Consider the following 19,955-nt stretch of genomic DNA (forward strand, 5'->3'; position numbering starts at 1 on the left):
AGCTATAAGCAGAGACTGGATAGGCTAGGACATTTTAATCTGGGGTGTAGGAGGTTCAGAGGTGACTTTAAAAGAGATTTATAAAATCATGAGGGACACAATAAAGAGAATAGTCACAGCCTTCCCCCTCCCCCCCCCCAGGTTTAAGGAGAGGAAAGATTTAAAAAGGATCTGAAGGTGGTGGTCATGGGTAATGAGCTGCAAGGGGAAGTGGTAGAGATATGATTACATCTAAAAGACATGAACACCTGTCTAAATGTCTTACTTGGATTTGAGGAATGTGGGCCAATCATGGGAAAATGTGGCAAACTATAGATAATCTAGTTGGCATGGATAAATAGGGCTGTAGGGCCTGTTTCTGTTCTATGTAACTCAATAACTCAGTCACAAAGGGTTGTATGACTTCAGGAAGCTACTCACAATATGATTTGAATAAGAAAAAAAAACACAATGAAAATCAATCTGCAGACTACTTCAGTATCACACCATAGCTATATTCACAGACATATTAAAATCCTTACCTTCCACTAGAACAATGAAAGCAGGATATACCAACTACATAGCATGATCTCACATCTCCTCCAGTTCATACTTTTTTCCTGCTTTGGCATTCATTGCTAGGTTAAATTTTTGAAAGTACCAACCTGCCAACAAAGTAGGAGCGCAGAACACAGCACAGGGTTTGTAGTGGTCTGGGGAAAAAGACAAACCACCATATTTCCAATCGTAGACAACAGTAACTGCTAATCTTGCTAACTATTTTCACAAGTAGGGAATTAATTAGTTAGAAACCTCCTCAACCTACGAATGATTCAGAATATTAAACTATTATTTTTACACAAAAGTATTAAATTATTCCTGCCTCAGAGAGTGATGTATCTCTGGAATTCTCTGTCCCATGAGTTGTGGATGCTGGATCATTAGATGTATTTAAAGTGGATAGTTTGAGGGGTGAGGGGGATGGAGAAATAGCACATTTAAGAGTTGAGGCCAGTATAGATCATCCAGAGTCATATTAAACGATTGGGCAGGCTTAATGTGCCTAATGGTCGATTCCTGCTTCCATTTACTTCTTGTCTTGTGTGCAAACAAAAATAAGCTAATGATTGGTTTATCATGTATAATCAGAGCATAAACCACATCAAATTCAGTGCTTGTTTGATCCGACTTTGAAAAAACTTCTATGTTTCAAAATATTTGGGTACTTAAAATCGTTACAATACAGGTATGGAGACGGCTTACAAAGAGGAGATGGAAGAGCTAAGCCTTGGTGCCAGGAAAATAAGCTCTTCGTCAATGTCAACAAGACAAAGGCCATGGTTATCGACTTCCGGAGAACTCACACCCCCCTTTATTTTGATGGCATAGCAGAGGAAACTGCATGCAGTTTCAAAATCGTGGGAGTGCACATCTCACACAACAACCTCTTCTGGTTCCAGACATCCGACACAGGCAGGAAAGCTCTCAGCAACACCTCTACTTTCTGAGACTGTGGAGAGCTGGACTATGCATGGCCATACTCGTGTCACTAACAGATGTGCAGTGGAAAGCATCCAAACAAGCTGCATCACTGCATGGTACAGAAACTGCATAGTGGCAGACAGGAAGGCTCTGCCCGGTACGTCAGCGGCACCAGTCTACCCGCCGTCAGGATATGTATACAGAGAGGTGCTGGAAAAGGACTAGTATCATGATGAATCCCACCGACTCTACACATGGACTGTTTGTCCCACTTCCATCAGAGAGGAGGTGACGTGGCATCCATGTCAGGACCACCAGACTCAAAAACAGTTACTTTTCCCAAACAGCAAGGCTGATCGACACCTCCATCCACTAAACCACCCAACCACCACTACTTTATCATTTTCTGTCAGTTACAATCAATCTATGTATACAAGCTATCTTATATATTTATGTTTATTGTGTTCTTTATCTTATTCTGATTTTTTTTGTGCTGCATCGGATCCAGAGTAACAATAATTTCATTCGACTTTTCACTTATACAGGAAGTGGTATTAAACCATCTTAAATTGACATGTCTGAGCCAAGAGCTGTCAAGGACTGAAAAGAACTTCTGTCTGTCTCACTTTGTCACCCTATTCTTGAAGATGCTGACAAGCTGGTTGGGTGCTGAGAACCTCCAAAACCTTAATATAATAGCTTTTGTAAATCAGAGTCAAAATAATAAGCATCAGCAGCTTGTTTAAATTTGTTAAAATTAAAATGGGAACGTTCCAGCAAATATTAAATAACAATCAGACATAGGACACTGATCAATATATCCTTTCTTTCTCTTTCCCTCTTGTGCCAACCCCACCCACCCAGAAACCAAATGCATTGAAGCTAACTGGAACAACGATTTGCTGCATTGGGCTATGACTTGCTCATTGCATTAAATTCTTTCTCAAAGAATCAGTCAAATGTAGCTGAATGCATCTCTTAAAGAAACTGATACACTTGCTGGAATACTTATCAGGAAACATTTTAAAATGGCTTACATGCTGTGAAGTGATAAAATCCATAGATTGCACTTCAATATTTAACAACTTTCTAGCTTCGATCATTGCCTCGATCTCTTTGTAGGAAATTATTTTATCTGCTTTTGAATACAAGAAAAGTTGAGGCCATCTTGAAGGTTCTGCTTTCAAAGCATCATAGAACGACAGGGAAATAAATTGCGTGACTGGATAGAACAAAACCCGAAAGAATGCAGTCAATGTGAAAGTAAGAATAGCAAAGCACCTTACAAAAATGTTGATGGAAGGACTCAAAACTGTATTCAGAGCACGAATGCCACCTGATAAGTTCCTATCTCCAGGTGCACTATCAAAAATAGTCCCTACAACATTTAACTTTGCATACTTAGTTTCAGTTTGGTTAAACAGAAGTTTAACAATGTGGCAATATAGCATGCTGCCAGCATTACTAAAAACATGGAACAAAATTGGATGCTCTTCTATGCCGACATCAAACAGAAGATCTAGTAGTTTTCTTGCTGTGTAATGGAGATTTTTACTGAAGATTCCAGGGAAAAATATCTGGCGCCATGGAGTTGGATATCTGAGAACTGCACAGCTCTGCAACAAAAGTTTAAAAAAAATATTTCAATAGATGACATAGAAAACATCCATTACAATTTATTGGTGAATACATTGTTTAAGAGATGAAAAGATGACACAACTTCCATAATAACCAAGGATTTTCAATATCTCAGAAATAAAGCAAAAACGGAATGTTCATTGGTTTAAAATGCTCTAAGATTGAGCCTCTCGGATGCAGCTTGGAGAGTGGGGGGGTGGTGGTGGAAATTACAACGTGGGAAATGACTAGTTTTTTTTATTGTTGATAACAATTGAAAATAATTCCTACCATAAATAGCCTAATGAAAGAGTCATATCTGTTATACTTTGGATAGCTTTATTCAAGTGATCAGCATCTTCAGTCATAGAATCATTGAGTTATAAGGAGAGAAATAGGTCTTTCAGCCCACCATGTCCGCACTGACTATCTTGTCCATCTACACCAATCGCATTTGCCCACACTAGACCTGTATCATTTAAGATTCAATCTAAGTGTCCGTAAACTATGATGTTGTATCTGACTCCACCACCTGCACTGGAAGCAAGTTCCAGATACCAACTATTCACTCTATTAAAAAAAATTCTCCTTAAATCATCTTCAAAGCTCCTTCTCACCTTAACCTATGTCCAATTGTTTATGACACCACTACTGTAAATGGTAAAGATGATTCTATCTATCCTTTCTGTGCCTCGTATAATACATCAATCACTATCAGATCTTTCCTCAGCTCCTTGCCTCCAAGGAAACATACCCAACTTCTCTAATCTGTCTCCATTAATGAAGTTCTCCGTTCTAGAAAGATCCGGCTGGTGGTGTAGTGGCATCAGTGCCGGACTTCGGGACAAGAGGTCCCGAGTTCGAATCCAGCTGGCTCCCCTGCACGCTTTCCATCCGTGCTGGGTTACGATCTGGTGAGCTCTTTGGAAACTCACCCGGCAGATGGCAATGGCAAACCACTGCTGTAACTTGCCTTGTACGCGGTTCCCCACCACAGTGAGAGGCATGGAGGGAAATCGTCCGCTAACCGGAGAAACTCTGGATGCGACGTACCTTTTCTTTTCCGTTCTAGGCTACATGCTGGTGAATTGCCACTGCACACTCTCCAGTTCACCACATCTTCCTATAGTGTGGTGACTGGAACTTCACACAGTACTTCAAATACAGTCTAACCGTGTTTTGTAAAGTTGCAACATAACATAACAATTTTTATACTTTATGTCATACACTAGGGACTTGAAACCTAAAGTCTCTCTTTTCATCAACATTCTTTAGCACCTGATCATTTACTGCACATCTACCCTATGAGTGTTCCAAAATTTTATCACCTAACTTTTGTCAGGTTTTAATTACATCTGCTCTACCCAACTTTCCATCTGATCAATATCCTTGTCCTTGGCCAACCTTCCTCATTGTCCACAACATCACTACCTTCTGTGTCATTGCAGACTTACTAATCGTACCTCCCACATTCACATACAAGTCATTAATACAGACAATAAACATTCAGAGTTCCAGCACAGCTTCTTTTGCAAGAACACTGATCACAGACTTCTAATCAGAAAATCATCTTCCCACCACCCTCTGCCATCTATCACCATGCCAATTTTGGCTCCATTTAGCCAGCTCATCTTGAATTCCATGTGCTTGTATGCCTGTGCCAACCTACTATTTGGAATCAGGTTAAATAAAAGAGATCACCAGATCTTAACCTAGCACGGATTTATAATTTAAATTTTTAATATTTACTAATTTTTACTATTTTTAATATTTTTGATATTTAATATTTGTAATCCAGGGAGTGGGAAGTACAGAATCAAATATTGCTGTGATGATTGTACGTTCTAGTATCAATTGTTTGGCGACAATAAAGTATGAAGTAAAGTAAATGCCTTACTAAAGTCCATATAGACACTGCTTATTGCCTTGCCTTGATTATCTCAATAAAAGTGGAGTCAGGTGACTCTTTTAACAAGCCTCCTGGCAAATTTCTGGTTCACAGATTGCTTTCCAATCTGCTGAGAAAACAAAACTAAATAGCAGACCAAAAGATAAAGAACTAGTTTAGAAGCTAAGGTGCAAAAGATCAGCTCTTGTTTTTATAAGATCTTTGGGGAAAACATAACATGGATTATGGGGTATGTTACGTTTTGAGGAGAGTTGCAATCAAGTGGATAAAAAATAAAATGAACAGGACTAAGAACATAAACATTAGAAGCAGGAGAAGATCATAGAGATGCCCTTTGAACCTGCCTACTATTCCTTACAGCCTTTGCCTGATTTTCTATGTCACTGCCATTTTCCTGTTTTCTTCACGTCCCTTGATTACCTTAATATCCAGAAATCTACTCAAAACTTGTTTGAATGAATTCAATGACAGAGCCTTCACAGTCCTTCAGTGTAGAGAATTCCAAAGACTTGCCCATCTTCTCAATGAAGAAATTTCTTATCACCTCTGTCCCAATTGCCTATCCTTCCTCTAAGTGACTGCCTGTTTTAGAACTCATCCTCCCTGCAAGAATTTTTATAGGTTTCCATAGCATCACCTCTATAGAAAGTACACCTCTGTCGAAAGAATGTCCAGTAAATAAACGAACATCATCTCTGGAACCAGTCCAATGACTCTTTTGATACTCTTCTGTGGAAACTATATCCTTTTTAAGAAAAAAACCCAAAACCATAACAGTTAAATACTTCCTCTTCTAATGTCTCTATTTTCCTTTGCAGGGTGGGCTGGGGTCCTGTCAGGGTCTTTGATCTACGGTGACACTCAAACTGCGGTCCTGCACGATGGCGTGTTCCCGTACTTGGAGCTCGCCAATTGACTGCATTTTTCAATACGTCCAGGTTTGGCCTGAAGTCAAGCACCTTCGGGGCGCAGACCTGTGTGGCCCTGTGGATGTGAATTCTTGCTGATGTCTTGAACTGAAGTATAGTGGGAGCTGAAACGTGGAAGACAGTGTGAGTGGTTTTTGGAGGCCTTTGCACTTGATCTCTCTCTCTCTCTCTCTCGCTCACACACACACACTCAATGGTGAGTGAGAGTTTGCTGCTGATTCTCAAGTTGGGGAGCTTAAAACAAAAACAATGCTTCAGACTGAGTGTAACATTGAAACAGTGACTGCTCATCTCCCCTCTTGCTGTGGAAGGAGGTATCTGCCTCTCCATCATGGGAGAGGGAGAGGGAGCGCGCGCCTGGGGGATGCTGAAATGTTGGAGTGAACAGTTAGTTTTTAATGTAATGTCGACCATGGTCTCTCTTTGGGAGCTTTACTGTTGTGTGCATGCTGATGCTTGATACTAGAACAAGTGGGGGAGGAGAAGGGGGGACAATTGATGCTGCTTGTGCATGGGATAGGGTAGGGGTCTTTGGAGCTATTATTGTGTTTTTTTGTCTGTCATTCATTCTTTGGGGTTTTGCTTCTGTTTTGAGGATGTCTGTGGAGAGTTGAGAATTTCAGGAGTGAGAATGTCTACTCTATACGTTCTCTGCTATTAAACTACACTCCACCAAACCAAACCCCTTTACAGTTGGAGTAAGACATCTTCATTCCTGCTACTTTCTGAATTGCTACTACAAAACTATGAGCTAGGGGTACACATAATATAATTGAACAATCGTGCTCCACAAAACCAAAGAAAAATACGTCAAAGATAATGTCTCTGCTTTGATATTCCTCTATTTTCCCCTCAAAGCATATTATTGGATCTGCTTCAAGGCAAAACATTTTATGCACCAATAACTGCCTAATATAAACATTAATGAACTTCCTCTTTCTACATAACTGAATTTCCATACTTGAAACCATCCTTGTGATACTATCATAAAAGGACCTTAAGAATCTACCTTAAATGAGCAACAAATTACAGAGGAGGAGCAATATTAAAGGTTAGAATAATCCTATTTTTATTTGAAGAGGTTCCTTAAGTTATCGTAGCTGGGGGAGGGGGTGAGTGAATAAGCTCCCACTACATATTAAATGCTCCCAGTAGCAGGTGTCTCAAATAGCCTCTGGCAGCCACACCCGGCTCCTGACGTTCACGTTTTAGCTACTAAGCCCGGCAGAACTATTTCTACTGACAGAGAATGGGTAATGATGGGTTACTGACACCTTAAAACCAGTCGCTCAGGCAGATACGGCTTGTTAGTTGTGCTTGGCAGCACACTTAGGAATAAGAAAACTTTGACCTCAAACCTCTGCTGCCTTGTGGCTATACCCACTCATGGAGGAGGCTTTGGGAGTAAACACGAGGAAAAATCCAGAGCTGCAGTCCTCAAGACAGTCCTACATTGAGTTGAATGCTGACTGGCCTATCATGCGATGCTGCTGATGCAAAACTGTATCAGTCTCTGCTGTTCTGTTGGATTCATCAGCTGCAAGGGTAGCTGATTGTCCTCAATATTGTGCTGCAGAGTTTGCACACTGTCTTGTATATCGAATGATGGTGTATATCGATTGATGGTGTAGGACGTAACATTGATGGCTGACCCAACCTATGGAAGGCCTAATTTACGTAGGACAGCTGTAATTTGGAATTGAGCTCCATTTAAAGTGATACTCCAATTATAATCCAGTGAGGAATGGTTCACTCACAACAGCATAGTAAAAGTACAGAAAATGAAAATGAAAATTTTGACATATGGTACCAAACTGAGAGCTGTCAGAATCAAATGAACACAGCAAACAAACATAATAAGTGTTTCCATTGATTGTCAGTCTCAGAGACTTCCGGTAGAGCTCATGGAGTGAAGTCGTGTTCTTGACTTGTTCCATTACCTCTGAGTTTTATCCTATGATCAGCTACATTTAAGCAAACTTTTAAGGCACCAACTTTTAGAATACCTTGCAGCGGATTGCTATTATATATTTGGATGCTTTTAATGTCTGCTATGTCTAAGAACGGGAAAGACGGCAAACCTCTGGTTAGACCAAAAGTTACCGACCCCCCCCCCCCGCCCCTCCGATTGAACCAGCGGTAACTTTGCAAGCTGTATCGGATCTGATTCGTGTGGAAGTTTCATCTAAACTGCAGAAAATCATCGATGAAATTGATAAGAAGAAAACATCTATCACGGAACATCAGACTGCTATATCTAATCTCCAAGTATCCACGCAACAGAATGAACTCAATATGGGGAAAATTGAAGAAACAATTACTGCAATGAAGAAAAAACTTGACTTTCTGACCTTCCAAAATTCTGACTTAGAATGCAGAATGCGACGGCAGAATATAAGGATTCTTGGTCTTCGTGAAGCTGCTGAATCTGATGACCCTATAAAGTTTTTCCCTCAACTTTTAAAGGATTCATTTCCCACCTTATTTCCTGATCAACCACCACTACTGGATCGGGCTCACAGAGTCCCATTATATTCGCCTAAGTCAGATAAACTTCAGCATGTTATTTTACGATTTCATTATTTTCAAGACAAGGAGAAGCTGCTTCGCTTTGCTCGACCTAAAGGTTACATTGATTTCTCGGATCTCCACTTTCCATTGGTGGAAGATTTTAGTAAACAGGTTCGTGATCAATGTGTCCATTACAGATCTGTGATGTCGGAATTCTACAAGATGGATTTAAAACCAGTGTTGCTTTATCTCACACGTTTGAGGATTTGATTGTCTGATGGGTCTTCCCGTTTTTTCGACTCTCCTTCGGAAGCCCAGAGTTACCTGGATCAACACCTGCCTTCAACATCTTAATCGCACTATTAAATCATCTCTGTCTGATCAGAGGCAGTTAATCTGTTGGGTTTAATTTTTTTCTTTTGCTTTATATGAGGGCAGAAATGTTTTTTTTTGGTTTAATTAATATGGTTGCCAAACCTTTTTTTAACTGCGTCATCCCTTTCTTCTTCCCTGGGGATTCTGGGTGGCCATTCCCACAGCATCATTTTACACATAACCCTGGAGGCCTTAAACTTTGTAGTTTTCAAACGTACCTTTTGTAGTTTTCTTGGCTAGTCTATGCTAATATTTCATTTTCTTGTTTAATTATACAGTCTGTTGTAGGTTAACGGTTTTCTTTACATGTACCTGTTTTTTCTTTGTATTATATTGTTTTTGTTTTAATCGGTGTACTTTTTTTTACTCCTTTACTGTTTTATAACTTTAGCTGATCTTTTTATATATACACTTTTTTTAGTGAGCGTCTATTGGACGTCATGGGGGTGGATCTAGTGCTCGCTTCCTTCTGGCTAGTCTATCTTAGATTTAGCTTTGGGGTTACGGGGCGGAGGGTGGGGGGGCTTCACTTTTTAGTTTTTCTTTCTTCTTGGGCTACTTATATTACTGAACTATTTGTCACGTTCTCTTTCCCATTATCTATTGTTTATTCTGATCCCTTTCCGGGTTCGTGGGTCGAACCTATTGTCAATCCTCCTTTATTTGAGGGTTGACTTTAGGGATTATGGAGTCTATTATTAATTTTGTCTCTTGGAATACTAACGGTCTTAATCACCCAATAAAAAGGAAAAAAAATCTTTAAAGTATTCCGGAGACTTAAAGTACATATTCTATTTTTATAAGAGACCCATGTGCGGAGGGGGGACAGATTACATTTTTTTTAAGTTCTGGAAGGGTCAACACTTTCATTCGAATTCCAATGCCAAAATTTAAGGAGTTTCTATTTTTATAGATCCCTCAATCACTTTTGTGCAACACGATATTATTTCTGATCCGAATGGTAGATTTCTATTGGTTAGTGGTTTACTCTTTAATAAAAAGGTAGTTTTGGTTAACGTCTATGCTCCTAACCTGGACTGTCTGGAATTTTATAAATCATTATTTAATTTGTTCCCGAATTTGAATGAATTTTCACTAATCTGGGGCGGAGATCTTAATACTTGTTTATCCCCATTATTGGACCGTTGGGCTCCTCTACGGACTCTACCCAATAAATCTGCAACCTTGATTAATTCATTTCTCTCAGATTCCGGGTCGACGGACATTTGGCATTTTTTGCATCCCCAGGAAAAAGATTTATCTTTTTTTTCACATGTTCATCATTCCTATTCAATAATTGATTATTTTTTTATTGACTCTCGTCTTACTTCTTCAGTGGTTAAATGTGCATATGACTCTATAACCATTTCGGATCATGCTCCACTTAAGCTTTCTAGTAAAATATTGGCCAATACCCAAAATAATAGACAATGGCGTTTTAATTCGCTGTTGCTTCAGGACTTGGATTTTGTTAACTTTATGAGTGAACAGATTGATCTCTTGTTTACAATTAACTGTACAAAGTATATATCCATAAACACCCTTTGGGATACTTTTAAAGCCTATACTCGTGGCCAGATCATCTCATATTCTGCTGCTTTGAGGAAAAGGTTGAAGGAGGAGGAGCTGGTTCTTGTGGACAAGATTAAGGAAATTGATAAGAAATATGCTACAGCTCCCTCTGAGAAGTTGTATAAACAAAGAACTGAACTTCAAATGGAACACAGTTTATTACTTTCATCCTCTATTGCAAATCAATTAATAAAAACAAGAAGTGAATTTTATATACATAGTGACAAAGTTGGTAAACTGTTGGCTAATCAGTTGAAGACTAACTCTACTAAATTTCAAATTAATCAGATTTATAATTAAAAAGATCAACTGACATTTGATCAAGCTGAGATTAATCAATCCTTTTTTGACTTTTATTCCTCCTTATATCAATCAGAGTCTCCACAAGATTCTAAACATATGTATGACTTTTTAGATAACCTAGATTTCCCTAAGATTTCACACGATATATCTCCTATGTTAGACACTTCCTTTACCACTGATGAGATTAAGAATATTATTTTTTCCATGAACCCGGGGAAAGCTCCTGGTCCTGATGGGTTTACCCCGGAATTTTATAAATTTTTTGCATCCTCCTTAATCCCTTGGCTATTCAGGGTTCTGGAGGCCTCATTAAAACTTGGTAAACTATCCGAATCCTTTTATAGAGCATCGATCTCTTTGATATTAAAGAAGGATAAAGAACCTGCTCAATGTGCATCTTATAGACCAATATCTTTGTTAAATGTTGACTCTAAAATTTTTTCTGAATTATTAGCAGACTAGAAAAAACACTTCCTTATATTATCTTGGAAGACCAAACGGGTTTTATTAAAAATCATTACTCTTTTTATAATATTCGTACACTTTTAAACATTGTCTATACCCCGTCACAAAATGATCCTGAATGCGTCATTTCCCTAGACGCTGAAAAAGCCTTTGACAGGGTCGAATGGCCTTACTTATTTAAGGTGCTCGAAATGTTTAACTTCAGCTCGAAATTTATATCCTGGATCAAATTGTTATATCATTCTCCTATGGCCTCAGTTCGTACTAACTCTTTAAATTCACCTTTTTTTCCCTCTTTTTCGAGGTACCAGACAAGGTTGTCCTCTTAGTCCTTTATTATTTGATATTGCATTAGAACCTCTTGCAATTGCTATTCGAGAATCTCTTAATATTATTGATATAACTCGTGGTTTAAAGTCTCATAAAGTATCACTTTATGCTAATGACTTACTTTTATATATTTCTAATCCTCAAAAATCTATTCCTGCAGCTTTAGATTTATTAGCACAATTTAGTCTTTTTTCGGGTTATAAGTTAAATCTCAGTAAGAGTGAAATTTTCCCGATTAATAAGCAAGTTCCCTTATATCAGAACCTCCTGTTTAAATTGGTTAATAATCATTTTTCATATCTTGGGATTAAAATTACCTGTAAACATAAGGATTTATTTAAGACTAATTTCCTACCCTTAATTGATCACATTACACAACTTTCATTTAAATGGTCTCCACTTTATTTAACTTTGATTGGTTGTATTAATGCTGTTAAGATGTTTATTCTGCCAAAATTTTTATATATATTTCAGGCATTACCGATTTTTGTTCCAAAATCCTTTTTTGACAAAGTTGACTCTAAAATTTCTTCATTTATTTGGTACAATAAAAACCCCAGACTGGGTAGAATACATCTACAGAAAGCTAAGAGAGATGGAGGTTTGGCATTACCTAATTTTAGATTCTATTATTGGGCAATTAATATTCGACACATGAAATTTTGGTTACTTGACCAAGATATACTATCCATTCCTAAATGGGTAGTATTGGAATTACAATCTGTTCAGGGTTACGCACTTGGCTCCATTTTAGGTTCTTCTCTTCCTTTCGATTTGAAATGCCATAAACAGGTTTGTAACCCGATAGTTAAACATACCTTACGTATCTGGTTACAATTCCGAAAATTTTTCGATCTTAATCAATTTGGGCTAGCGATTCCTATTTTAGGCAACATATTCTTTCCCCCCTCTTCTACGGACCGTGCCTTTCAAATTTGGAAGACCAATGGTATATCACGGTTTTTGGATTTATTTTCAGATGGCTCCCTTATGTCTTTTAAACAATTATCTAACAAATATAACTTACCAAGAATACATTTTTTTAGATATCTCCAAGTTAGAAATTTCCTAAGTACCATACTTTCTTCCTTTCCCGGCGTTACCCCCTACATATATTTTAGATACTATAATTAACCTTAACCCATGTCAGAAAGGTGTAACGGCTATTATTTATAATACTATCATGAAACTTAGGAAAGCTCCATTCAATAAGATTAGGTCAGATTGGGAAAAGGAATTGGGCTTCACTATTTTGGCAGATGACTGGGTGCATATTTTACAACTAGTCAATACTTCCTCTATCTGTTCCAAACATTCCCTAATTCAATTTAAAGTTGTTCATAGAGCACATATGTCTAAAGATAAATTAGCTCATTTTTATTCTCATATTAACCCTCTTTGTGACATGTCATGGGGAGATAGCTTCCTTAACTCATATGTTTTGGTCCTGTCCTACTTTGGAAACTTTTTGGAAGACATTTTTAATATTATCTCAAAGGTATTGAATACAGATATTTCTCCCCATCCTATTACTGCTATCTTTGGATTACCTAAAATTTCCAGTAATCTTTCTCCTTCAGCCCGTAGAATGATTGCATTTTTTACTTTAAAGGCAAAAAGATGTATTTTACAACATTGGAAGGAGATTAATGCCCCAACTACATTTTTTTGGTTTTCTCAGATGATACTATGTTTAAATTTGGACAAAATCAGAAGTAATCTCTATGATGCTTCAGTTAAATTTGAACAGACTTGGAGATCTTTTATTCAACATTTTCATTTAATGTAACTTTTTTTTTCTCTTTACCCATATTTACATTCCCTTCTTGCTTTTTAACTGTTTTTAATGGAGGTTGGGTTTGAGGACGTGATTGTTTTAAGCTGTTTAAGTCTACTTGATACCTAGTTAGCCCATTGCTTTGCTTTACTTTTTAGATTAGCTGCACGGTGGGTTTTTTTTTGGGGTCTTTTTTTGGGTTTTTTCTTCTCTTTATTGATATATATGGAAAATTAGTATACTATTATATTACCTCATTATTTTATAACTAAACTGCACTGTTTGTACTACTTTTCTTCGTGTATTAATATCTCTTGTAAATTTATATCGCAACAGTGTATTAGTTTCTACACGGTTTACCTTTTGTGTACTAATTCAATAAAAAGGTTTAAAAAGAAAGATTGTCAGTCTCTAGAAGCTAAGGACAATATTCTGGTTAAGAATAACAAAAAAAGCTGTAAATTCTCAGTATATTAATAATTTCAGGTAATAACCTGAACTGCTTTCTTCCAATATTGAAAATGTTATACAAGCACACAAAAATCAGTAAGATATCTTAATTCCCCAAAATAGAGTAAATAAGGAGAGAGGGGTTATTTCCTAGTGGCTGTAAACAGAGGACACCAATTTAATTCAATTAGATAAAGAAACAGTGGAAACCTTTTGTGGAAACTTTATATAGTAGGGATGTGAATGATATACTCAATTCCTCTCTCTTATATTCCTAAAAAGGAAACTGCTGCAGATGTTGGAACTGAAATGAAAACAGATAAACTGCAAACATTAAGCAGGTTAGATTACTATTGTGATGAGTGAAAAACAGGGTTATTGCTCCAGATTGATAACCATGCAGCTAACCAGTCACTGCCAGAGAATTTGCCGTACATTTCACTCATCACAGATCTTAACTGTTTGTTAGGGATTTCTGGAAATTTTGTCTGAATGTCAACAGTTATTGTAGGAAGGAAAAATGGATGTCCGTCTTACTTATCTTGAGGATTCAAATGTCTTACTTACCTTTTAAAATGTATACACATACGATCTGAAAAATATTGTCATACTAACTACAGGTGTACCTTGAACAATTTTGAAAAAACATAATCACCAACACCAACCTGATTTTTGTAGATATAGTTGTATTTTGCTAAATGTTTGTCTTGGCAGCCAGCCCAACCCAACAGGATTGTCACCGGGTCTTCTTTTAGGTCTAAAATACACAAAATCAGATATTCTCTTTTCAACAATGCAGGTACTTTTTTTAAAAATGGAATCTGAATAGGTCTAGCTTTGTTAAAATGGACTGATACAGAACATGTAATAGTAATCAGTTGGTTACAATATTCTCTTCTCATTTTAAGCATTCAGATTGCAGTTGAACTTTTACTGGAATGAAAGTCTGTCCTGCCGATTGTAGGTTTTTGAAAGATGTACTTGTATAATCTGTAACACTGTGCAAAGCAATCCATAATCGAAACAATCGAAAGGGTAGAAATTAATAGAGAAGTAGAAGATTAGTGAGATTTTGATTAAAAAAACTAGGTTGTGTTCAAACAGAGCACATACTCAAAAATTCTGTTTTGCCAAATCCTAATTTTTGTTAACTATCATATTACAAGGTAGGCAGATACGAAATACAGAAATTCAGTATCTGGAGAGAATGGATTGCTCATCTGACAAGGAAATTAGCAATAAGTACAAGATAAATCAAAGGAGATAACTGATTGGATAAAGTTTCTACAAAAGGCAGAAAGTTTCTACATCTGTGGAATACTCTGCCACGGACTGCAGTGGAGGCCAAGTCCATGCGTATATTTAAGGTGGAAGTTGATCGTTTCCTGATCAGTCAGGGGATCAAAGGATTGGCGAGAAGGCAGGTGTATGGTGTTGAGTGGGATCCAGGATCAGTCATGATGGAATAACAGAGCAGGCTCAATGGGCTGAATGGCCTAATTCTGCTCCTATGTCTTATGGTCTAAGTGTACTGACCATGCATTTTTTGACCTGACAGTGAATCATTAGAAAATTAAAATAGATTGGATGGTGAAAATCCGAATTATATCCTGAAATTGCTGGAAATGTGCTATCTGCTTTAGTGAAGTTTACATTTCAGCTGATTGATTTTTGTTAGTAGAATCTTAGTAATCAGGAGTTCCTGGCACCGGACCACGAGGGTAGTTAAGATCTCTAGTCACCAGTTAGATCTGGTAACAGGAGCAGAATCAGCTGTATATCAGATGCTAGGAGGTCCACTAACACCTTTCCCTATATGACTGCTTTTTCATCTGTTGGAACCCAGGCCCATGATGATGTACGTAGTTGGTCAACTAGAATAGAAGTTACGTAATTTTGTCTATACAGGGGAATTTTCCCCCAGTAAAATTCCATTATGCTAAATATATTGTTTCCTAAGTTGGATGCTTGAAACTTGGTGTAAGCCGAGCAGGCCATCGGTGAAGCTGTTCAACATCACGTCCATATCCTCCAGACACAGTTCAGTATTCAACTGAGGGGCCACTTGAATATTCAAGAAGCTGAAGTCAAAGTCAAGATGGTTGTCATATGCAAAAGTACATGTAAAATTTTAACTTGTAGCTGCATCACAGGCACAACAATAACAAGATAAACACAGATTAAACATTGTATACAATTTTCAGAAGAAAGACAATAATAAGAACACAAAAAATGACAAAGTCCACTGTAGTGCAAAGTGGTCAATGGGGTTATGGTGTTGCTATACTGGAACATCGATTAGGGTTGCGCAGGTTGTTTCAAGAGCCGAATGATTCAAGGAATTAACTGCTCTTGAATCTGGTGGCGTGGGACTTCAAGTTTCTAGACCTCCTGCCTGATGATAGCTTCTAGATGGCATGGCCTGGATGGGGCAATCTTAGGTGATAGACATTGCTTTCTTCAGGCAATGCTTCATGTAGATGCATTCGATGTTGTAGAGGGATGTGTGTAATGTGGCTAAATCCACTATTCCCTGAAGCTTCTTACGTTCATGTGCATTTGAATAGCCAAAGCAGACCACAATACAACCAGTTAGGATACTTTCAACAATATATCGGCAGAAGTTTATTGCTGTTTGCTGACATGCGGAATCTCGCCCTTCCTTGTGATTACATCTACGCTGTGAGCTCAGGACAGATCATTCAATATAACTCCCTGGAATTCAAAGTGCTGACCCTCTCCACCATGATAGTTTACATAATGTCAGAATAATTGCATGATTACAGAATGTCACCAAAATAGATTGAAATATATAGGCAGTGCAGAGAAATAGCCTTTAAGAAGATAAACTATTTAGAGGCTAATTAGCCCATTCCTATAATATGTAATGCTGTTTTTTATTGATTAAACTCAACTTAAGTACCAGGTCCCATCTGCAGGTGGATCAAAAACTTCCTTTCTGACAACAGTATGTAAGACTAAGCTGTGATGGTATTGGGTTTGCTGAGTGTGACGTTCTAAACTCAAACTAAGATCTTAAGTCCTGTATGTAAATAGCTATGAGTACCCTCACTAAAGGGAGGTTATACTGTAGCTACCTACTCTTCAAAGTCCAGTTCACTACCTGTTTATCATCCATGGTGAGTTTAGCTGCCATTACCCACTATTTGATTGGACAGTCCCCTTCTCCCTACCAAGGAGAGGATACTTTCAGCTAACAAAGTAGTTTAAACACAGTTCACGTAATTTTAGTGATACAAGTTGAAAGTTAGATAAACTTCTTAAAACATATTTAAAACAAAGATGTTTTTCATCTTATAAAATATTTCCAAATTACAAACATTTTAAAAACACAAGTGATCTCTAAAGCACAGGTACAATTCCGATAAGCTGAAAAGACATACCAATGAGTTGCAGGTGAACAAGTCATCTGTTGCAGAAATCAAAGGCGAAGGAATGGATTCTAGTTCACCCTGACTTTCTGCCATTCTTTTTGATGTTTTTTGATCATTCCTAACAAGCTTGACAGTTGTCTTACATTTGTACTATTTTTCTACCGCTTGGGTGACTTCACACGCCTGTGATATTTTTTCAGATACTTTTTTTACACAGATGGTCTAAAAGCTCCTGCCAATGAGTTCTCAAACAGCCAATATCAATGCTGAGAATACTGACTCAGAGTACACAAACATCCCAGATGAGCTATTTGATATGCCAGCAGGTAGTATTAATCTGGTCTGCAAGCTTCATTGGATTAAATAATTTAGCTAGTGTTGTCTGGTTTGAAACTGGCCAAATAACGTAACATTTCAACCAGCCCTGCGCCGTGGGCTAATAGTCTATGCTCTATAGAGAGTGCTGTTTGTAGGCCCCCTGGCCCTGGACAATGAACTACATCTCCACATCTTGCTCAGTCACAGGGGTGTGTTCTCTCCCCTCCTGTTTTCTCTACATGCTAATAAATATATCTCTGTTGATCCATCAGTTTGCAGACAATATCACTGTTACTGGACTAACAACTTGCAGCTGAATGCCCTCAAAACCATGGAGATACATTTTGACTTTAAGAGAAATGTATCTCCTCTGCACCCACTCATTATCAACAACTCTACAGTTAGCACTGTTTCAATATTCAGGTTCTTGAACATCATTATTTTGCAGGACCTCATGTGGCAGAATGATATCTCCTTCATTAAGGAAAGTTTAGCAGGGGATGTACTTGTGGCAGTTGGTAAAATTCCATCTTCCCCAGAATATGTTGATTCAATTCTACACTGCCACCATAGACAGCATCCTTACATCTGCCATTACTGTCTGGTTTGGTACAGCATCCTCTGACAATATACAAAACGACAGCAAACCGTCAGGTCAGCAGAAGAGGTCATGGGCTTCAGTGTGCCATGACTGTAGGACATGTATGTGTCCAGGATAAAGAAGTAGGCAGGAAAAACCATTGCAGACACTACCCACCCAGCAAACTACCTTTTCCAAAAGCTCCCTTACAGAAAGTGCTATACAGCTATTCATCCGAAAACTTCATGGCATCTTAAATGTTTCTTCCCCCAGGCAGGTAATCTGATCAACCATTCTAGTTACCCCTATTCCCCTCTAGCTATAACCTCAGTCACAACATGCACACACTTTTTACAAGTGCTATTTTTGTATTTATACAAATTTTATTCCTTTAAACTTTAATTTTATATAATTTTAAAAATATAATTGTTTAATGTTGTGCCAACACTCTACTGCAAATTTCTAATACTTGTAAATGTATATTGCAAATAAAGTTTTTCCTTGACTCTTCGATTTGTCTGGTATGGCAGAGCTACTGCACAAAATTGAAGCAAGTTGCAGAAATTTGTAAAATTAGTCAGCTCCATCATGGGTCAGCCTCCTTTGTATCCAAGACATCTTGAAGGAGCGGTGCCTGAGGAAGGCAGTATCTATCATTAACGATCCCTATCACCCAGGATATACCCTCTTCACATGGGTACCGTCAGAAAGGTGGTGCAGAAGCCTGAAAGCACACACTCAGTGATTCAGCAACAGCTTCTTCCCCTCTGCCATCCAATTTCTACATGGACATTAAACTCATGAACACTAACCATATAACTATTACAGCACGGAAACAGGCCGTCTCGGCCCTTCTAAGTCCGTGCCGAATGCTACTCTCACCTAGTCCCACCGACCTGCACTCAGCCCACCTCATTACTTTTTTAAAATTTAACTACTTAATAAGAAGGTTCAAAAAGTTCATTTATTATCAAAGTATACCACTCTGAAATTCTTCTTCTCCAGCTAGCCACAAAACCAAGAAAAGAATGGCAGCACGGTCATCAGCCCCCAAATCCCTCCTCCCCAGACACGAAAAAAGAATGAAAATGGCAAAGGGCCATCAACACCCAAATCCCCCTTCCCTGTATACACACACAAACAGAAAAAGCTCTGGCAAAAACACTATATATATATAAAAAACTATACTACTGTAAAACGTATATAGTCCAAGTCCATATCCAAAATGTAGAAAACCTGGATAACATTCTCTGGTATAGCAGTAGGCCTTTCCCTCTCCGGCAGCAGAGCAATCTCCTAGCTATCAAAAGGCAGGCTCCCTTCTCCATAGTACAGCGATCTCATCGGCGATCAAAAGGTGGGCGGCTCACGGCCATCCTGCAGTCTTCCTGTCATGAGTCTCGCTCACGTAGCCTCTGCAACTCGGAATTCTCTCAGAGACTACAGAGCGCTGTAACACTCCAACAATCTCCAAACTCCAAATCACGGGGCTCCAACAGTTCCAGAAACACATTCAAGATGAAAAACAAACGTAAAAGACGAAAAAAAGAAGTGAACTATATGGCTGTCGACCGAAGAAACCTCGTACGCAGGCGCCATCTTGACCGTTATTGTAAACTTACAGTACAGTAATTCATTTTTTCACTCGACTGCTGCCGTCAAGTTAACGAATTTCACCACATGTGCCGGTGATATCAAATCTGATTCTGATCCTTGATGAACTGCTAACTGCCTAAAGCTATTTCTCTGTTTCCGCAACTCGCCGCATGAAGAGGTTACCTTGTAAAAAAGATCAAAGCGAATCAGGCTGCGACCTGAATTACCTGAGACGGTGGGATCAGGAAAGACGATGGTGTACTCCAGCTCCGAGTCGCGCATGGTTGAATGGGAGGCTTAAGACGGCAGTCAACCTGAAATAACCCAATTCAGAGAGGGGTTGCGCTACTTCCTTAACAACCACTCA

At 38.3% G+C, this 19,955-nt stretch overlaps 1 protein-coding gene across 1 annotated transcript; it reads right to left on the reverse strand.

Moving 5' to 3' along the window:
- Nucleotides 1-1,899: 1,899 nt before the first annotated feature.
- tmem53 (transmembrane protein 53) lies at nt 1,900-19,954 on the reverse strand. Its single transcript, XM_063064374.1, has 3 exons — nt 19,816-19,954; nt 14,365-14,456; nt 1,900-3,077 (listed from the first exon to the last, which is right to left on the reverse strand). Exons 1-3 carry the CDS (start codon nt 19,868-19,870, stop codon nt 2,385-2,387), a joined length of 840 nt encoding a protein of 279 aa, XP_062920444.1. The 5' UTR covers nt 19,871-19,954; the 3' UTR covers nt 1,900-2,384.
- Nucleotide 19,955: the final 1 nt, after the last annotated feature.

Source organism: Mobula hypostoma, chromosome 12, assembly GCF_963921235.1.
Source record: "Mobula hypostoma chromosome 12, sMobHyp1.1, whole genome shotgun sequence".
Taxonomy (NCBI): domain Eukaryota; kingdom Metazoa; phylum Chordata; class Chondrichthyes; order Myliobatiformes; family Myliobatidae; genus Mobula; species Mobula hypostoma.